The 6,025-nt window shown below is 55.8% G+C and overlaps 2 protein-coding genes across 5 annotated transcripts in view; both read right to left on the reverse strand.

The window, feature by feature from the left end:
* The window catches only part of LOC113203439 (uncharacterized), a 25,134-nt gene that overhangs the window by 4,469 nt on the left and 14,640 nt on the right, over positions 1-6,025 (reverse strand). The gene's annotated exons all lie outside the window — the stretch shown is intronic.
* Positions 2,637-6,019, reverse strand: LOC113203458 (uncharacterized). Of its 2 annotated transcripts, XM_052275361.1 has the most exons (7): positions 5,836-6,019; positions 5,340-5,516; positions 5,086-5,256; positions 4,102-5,002; positions 3,812-3,991; positions 3,556-3,726; positions 2,637-2,886 (listed from the first exon to the last, which is right to left on the reverse strand). In XM_052275361.1, exons 4-7 carry the CDS (start codon positions 4,216-4,218, stop codon positions 2,713-2,715), a joined length of 642 nt encoding a protein of 213 aa, XP_052131321.1. In that variant the 5' UTR covers positions 4,219-5,002; positions 5,086-5,256; positions 5,340-5,516; positions 5,836-6,019; the 3' UTR covers positions 2,637-2,712. The 2 variants fall into 2 exon arrangements, with proteins under 2 accessions (XP_052131321.1, XP_026273957.1); XM_026418172.2 differs by lacking the exon at positions 5,836-6,019 and having other exon boundaries at positions 5,340-5,829.

Raw genomic sequence — 6,025 nt, forward strand, 5'->3', positions numbered from 1 at the left:
GGGACAAGTCAGATGGGGATGTGTTGAGGTGAGTACCCCTCGACCTCTGCCCACCGCCCACCTCCTTAAAGGGACAAGTCAGATGGGGATGTGTTTTCACTATCACGAAGCTCCAAATGGCCGAGGGGTCGTCAAACCCCTTGCACGGGTTGTTGTCGAAGCGCCAGTTCTGATATCTCTCGCAGGAGTTGTACGAGATGCCCTCCCGACACTTGGTGAGCTGGATCATGACCTGGGAAGGGCAGTTGGCAAGGTCAGTTCCGGAGAACACAAAAGCGATCGACAAATTCAAAATAAGCCCCGCTGTCTGATGCCTTACCGTGTCGATACGACTGGCCGAACGGCTGATGTTGTAGTCGACGTCTATAGAGGCATCCGTCTTGCTGATCATGCGGGTATGAAAGTTAAAGTACGAGATGGAGTTGCCCGGCTCCTTGGTGCAGCCCTCAATTTTCGCTAGCTCGACGACCAAACGGGAGGCCTGGAGTACGCCAGGGCGCTGCTCGGGAAATAACGGAGTAAAAAGCCCCATCCGAATTGTAAAGTAAAAAATCAGAAAGTAGCATTAAATGGAGCATTTCCCTGTGAAATGGCCCGACTTACGCTTGGGCGCTTCGACCAGCAGACGGGATGCATGTCAAGGAGGAGGAGGAGGGCGAGGATGTGGAGGACCATATCGCCATGGCGCTTCCCAGGAGCACGCTGACAAACAAGCACGGCGGCGCTCGTCGTGGGGGATGAGGCGAGACAGGCGAGCAGCCTGTCCCACTAGCGCAGGCCGTTCCGGCAGGAGTATGCGGTCAGCCGCTGGCGCTACTGATAGGACTAAGTGTAAAGAGCGACGCCAACGAGGGATTTCTTTTTTTGTCGTGCCGACGGTTGTTACTCGTGCAAACTCGCAGAGCCGATCGTATCTGAGGTTCAAAATGCCACACGCGGCGGGACACATGGGTAAACGGGACGGAAAGTAAATATGAATGTTCCAGGCCGTCCAGAACGGAAGTAGCAAAAGAACTAACTGACTTATTTTTTTTTCTTCCCGCAATGGCTCTGATTTGTCGAGCTCACCACGTGACTCTACACTTGTAAATCTGCGATTAAGGTCGCACAGAACGTGGATCGTGTGACTCAAGTCGCACAGAACGTATATAGTGCGACTCAAGTTGCACAAAACGTGGATCGTGATCGTGCGACTCAAGTCGCTCAGATGCTGGACACCCCAGATTTACAGTGTACAGTCATTGAGAATTAGGAAACTTTCAAATCATATTCGAGCTACCCTCATATTTCAGAGGTTAGATTACGGCAAACTACCATGATAAATTTCTTTTTCCTATCACTAGATGAAGACAGAAATCAGTTTGTTTGTTCTCTTTCTCACTTCCTTTTCAGGTACCCTTGAACACCATAGAGGGTGGTCCACAGACCCGTTCCTTTATTTTGCTTATACTGTACCGTATATACTGTACCGTAGGCGTGCAGGCAGACTTGCGTACCGTCGCTCACCGCGGCGCCTTATGGCCCCGTGCGAGTATGCAACCAACCCGCACGCCTGCATCCGGTACAGTATAAGCAAAATAAAGGAACGGGTCGGTGGACCACCCTGTATAGGGTATATTCATAGTACGACTTTTATTTGTAGTGGTTAAGAATTTTATTGTTAAGGTTTGACACAGGCCATACACAGACAGAAGAACTTCCCCGCCGAGCTGAGCTGGTCGAGGCGCTCCCCTTTGACGTGCCGCCCAGTGGTGGTATTCATGCGTCCAGTACCGGGTGTCCGGAACAATACGCGGCAGCCGGATGGGTGGCCTACGCACTGGCTCGCAGGCGCTGGGGGCGAGGGGGGAGCGGTTGGAGGTGGCGGGAGGCGGCCGGTCCCCTCCACCGCTCGGCCGCTAGAGCGCGCTAGAGTCACTCTCGCAGGGAGTAGCGTGGTGGGAACGGGCGGCAACTTGCGAAGGGGTGGGGGTGGGGTAAGGCAATGCTCCGAACACTGACGAACGAAGGAGGGGGGAGGAAAGTAAGGGTGAACACGCGAGGGGTGCGCCGCAGTTCCGCAAAGGGGTACTTCGCGGTGCCACAAGGGTGCGTCGCGGACCCGCGAGGGGTGCTCCGCGGGCCGCGAGGGTGCGTCGCGGATCCGCGAGGGGTGCTCCGCGGATCCGCGAGGGGTGCTCCGCGGATCCGCGGGGGATGAGTCCAAGTCCTGCCGCGGGTCCTCGCGCATCCAAGAGCACCCCCGCGAAACCGCGGGGTAGCTCGCGGTTGCGCGAGGTTCATGCGCCCCACCCCTTCGCAAGTTGCCGCCCGTTCCCACCACGCTACTCCCTGCGAGGGTGACTCTAGCGCGCGCTCTAGCGGCCGAGCGGTGGAGGGGACCGGCAGCCTCCCGCCACCTCTAACCGCTCCCCCCTCGCCCCCAGCGCCTGCGAGCCAGTGCGTAGGCCACCCATCCGGCTGCCGCGTATTGTTCCGGACACCCGGTATTGTTAGGCACGGTAAGGGTGGGGTCTTGGCACGATATTCACTCAGCCGGACACTTCGATTTCCCCCAGAGCCACCCAGTGCCAGGGAAATTCTTTTCTGGTCTCCGCTTGGTTCTCTTGCGTCGAGAGTAAAAGCTAGCTGACACCTTAAAGTTGCTTAAATATTTTTTAAGTTTAGTCAAAGGCTATTTAACATCTGCTAAAAAGATTTCGGAGCAGCCGCTCAGTTGTCGCGGATCCGGTGGAAGTGCATCTCCATGTCCGTGCAAACGTGCATGCCGGCCTTGGTCTTGGTGTCAAGCATGCCGAAGCGCACCAGCCAGACGTTGCCTTCCCAGGGCAGCGGTAACTTCGCCAAGAGTGGCGAGGTCGTGATGTTGCGCACGTGGTAGGTGCCCTGCCACAAAGACGGAACAGTGTTTTACATTCCAGTGCGGGCATACCACCCACAGGACACCTCTGCGCAAAGGTATACCTCACTCCAAAGTACACTCTCCAAAGAATTAGACAAAACAACAGGGACCTGCGTAGGGCGGGCGGCATTGGGCACCTTTCAGCGAGCGCCTCGGATTGCGCCGGCGAGGTGCCCGTGCGATCCAAGCGCTGCCACAAGCTGCCACCGCAAGAGCCCGCCAAATGACAGGCACCTCCAGGCACCCCAGAGGCGGCGAAACGCGTGGGTGCGAGAGAGGCGCACACGAGCGCACAGCTAGTGGGCAGCAAACAGCCCACCCGTACCTCACTGCCCGGGCAGGGCAGGGCCAGGCGCTCCGGGTGGGCATAGGTGCACTTTTTATACAGTCCCCTAAAGACTGTCTCTACCAGAATGGAAAGTCCCCGCCCCCCTCCTATCCTTGCTATCTACAGCGCAAAGCGGGCGACCGGTGTGTGTCATTATTTCATGCGCGCAGAGCGAGGTGCCCAGATAGTGCCGCCCTGCGCAGGTCCCTGCAAAACAATCAGTAAAAATCAGAAGAAAATGAAGGGAAAATCATTAGAACGAAAGAAAAATAGTTAAACTGGTGTACGCTTGGATCTATAGTAAAGGTGATCGACCTCTGCCCACCTCTTTGAAGGGACAGCTCAGACGGGGCTTTACATTCGTCAGTGCGGGGCTCCAGATGGCGTTGGGGTCCTCCCACCCTTTGCACGGGTTATTTTCGAAGCGCCAGTTCTGGAAGCGCTCACAGGAGTTGGACGAGACACTCTCCCGGCACTTGGTGAGCTGGAACATGATCTGTGAGGACGAGAAATTGGCATGGTCAGTCCCAGAGAACAAAAAAGCGACCGGCAAAGGAACGTCACACTGACTTATGCCTCACCGTGTCGACATTCTGGACCGAGCGGGTGACGTTGAAGTCGACGTTCATAGAAGTTTCCGTCTTGCTGATCATGCGGGTCTGAAAGTTGAAGTACTGGATGGCGTTGCTTGGCTCGTTGCGGCACGCCTCTAGTTTGGGGTACTCGACTACCAAACGGGAGGTCTGTAGCACACGTGGGCGCTGCTGGGGAAATAGCGGAGTGAACAGACCCGTACGAATTTTACCGTAAAACACAGCAGGTCGCCCTAAAAAAGGAGCACCTGCTCTCTGAGAAAAATGGTCTGACTTACACTTGGGCGCTTCGACCAGCAGACGGGGTGCATGGCGAGGAAGAGGAGGAGGGCGAGATTTATGCAGAGGAGCATATCGCCATGGCGCCGCCCTGGAGCAGGCTGACAAACGCACATGCAAAGACAAACAATGGGCGGCAGCAGCCTGGCTCACTAGCGCAGGCCTTACCACTAGAATCACGGTCAGGACATACTGGCCGCGAAGCCGGTGGCGCCACTGATGGGACTAGCTTCAAGAGCGGCGCCAACGAGGGATTTCATTTATTGTCGTGCGGCTTGCCACTCGTGCAATGTTGCAGAGCCGATCGTATCTCTGTCGGTCAAAATGCCGCGCGCGGCGTGACTCGTGGATAAACGTAAATGGAGATTTAACGAAAGCGACGCGACAACGAGGGTCGAAATAAAGTGCAAAATAGAGGGCCACCAACTCGTCCAGCGGTCATTCGTTTATTAAGGAAGGACAGACAGGGTATATGCGATCTCTGTGTCTGGGGTAGACTGGAGCCAGCGCGGCGACGGATGCCCCAGGTTGTTCTTCTGAGTTCCGTTTTGCATTTTAGTTGGAGTCACTATCATGCACAGTATTAGAGATAAGAGGCATTCGCCTTGAAAAATAAATGACAAAGTGGCGAATGTCCAATGGTGTTTTGACAAAAAGGCGAATGAAGGTTTCATCTGATATCAAATATCACGGCCAAAGCCCCTCTCTCTTCACCCCCGCTCAGCGCCCTCAGTTGTCGCGGACCCGATGCACGTGCATCTCCGAATCCGTGCAGATGTGAAAGCGTGTCTTGGTGTCAAGCATGCCGAAGCGCACAAGCCAGACGTTTCCTTCCCAGGGCAGAGGCACGGACTCGAGGAGTGACGTGCTGATTGTAATGTTCTGCAAGCTGTAGGTGCCCTGCAACAAGGACGGGACAGTGCTTTACATTTACATTACAGTTCGGGTCTCCTAGCCTAATGGTGACGGGCACCTCTGCTCACCTCCTTGAAGGGACAGCTAAGGCGAGGCTTTGTTCGATCCCGGGCAGAGCCCCAGACAGCGGAAGGGCTATCGAACCCTTTGCATGGGTTATTTTCGAAGCGCCAGGTCTGGAAGCGCTCGCAGGAGTTGGACGAAACACTCTCCCGACACTTTGTGATCTGGATCTGAATCTAAAGGCGACGGATCGGCAAGCTCAGCCCCAAAATCGCAAGAGATGGGCAAAAGAGATCACGCTATCTAGCTTATGCCTCACCGAGTCGATACTTGGCACGGAGCGGGTAACGTTGAAGTTGCCGCTCAGAGAAAAGTCCGTCTTGCTGACCATGCGTGTCGCAACGTTGTAGTAGCGAATGGCGTTGCCCGGTTCGTCGCAGCCCTCAACTTTGGAGAACTCGACGACCAAACGGGAGGCCTGCAGAAGACTGGGGCGCTGCAGAGGATCCCGGTAAACGTGAGATAATAATAATAACAATACCGTTGCCACCCCTTTAACCCGGGGGCCATCCACAGAAACCGTTCGGTGCACCTATGAGGTGACGCATTTCGTGAGCGTGCCTGCGAAGTGTCGGGTAGGCTAACCCTCCGGACAGCCGCGCAGTGCCAGCCGCGAGCTACGCAACGCAGCTACGCAGAAAATAGGTTCGTTTTTCTTAGATTTATTCGGCAAATGAGGGGAGGTCGGCGCCTGCGATACTTAAGGTAGGCCAGCCCGCAATGCAGACATGCGCTGAAAGCATTATATTGCATACCTATCAGGCGCTATACGAGATCCGAATGGCTTCGTTGCGGTGAATGACGGGCACGTGCTTTCTGTGGGATCCCTCCCTAGTGAGGCGCCTGCGAAGTGCCGGGTAGGCCAACCCGCCAAGGAGCTATGTAGTGCCGGCCGCAAGCTACGCTCCTGAGGCGCCTGCGAAGTGTCGGGTAGGCCAACCCGCC

The sequence above is a fragment of the Frankliniella occidentalis genome, unplaced genomic scaffold (genome assembly GCF_000697945.3).
Source record: "Frankliniella occidentalis isolate FOCC.00 unplaced genomic scaffold, Focc_3.1 Scaffold585, whole genome shotgun sequence".
Lineage (NCBI taxonomy): Eukaryota > Metazoa > Arthropoda > Insecta > Thysanoptera > Thripidae > Frankliniella > Frankliniella occidentalis.

Bases quoted from the DNA above. Each gene is read 5' to 3' on its own strand.
- LOC113203458 (XM_052275361.1), bottom strand. From the start codon at position 4,218: ATGTGCGTTTGTCAGCCTGCTCCAGGGCGGCGCCATGGCGATATGCTC. The intron at 3,992-4,101 runs GTAAGTCAGACC...TTTCCCCAGCAG, and splicing joins GCTGGTCGAAGCGCCCAAGT to CGCCCACGTGTGCTACAGAC. The intron at 3,727-3,811 runs GTGAGGCATAAG...TCGTCCTCACAG, and splicing joins CGGTCCAGAATGTCGACACG to ATCATGTTCCAGCTCACCAA.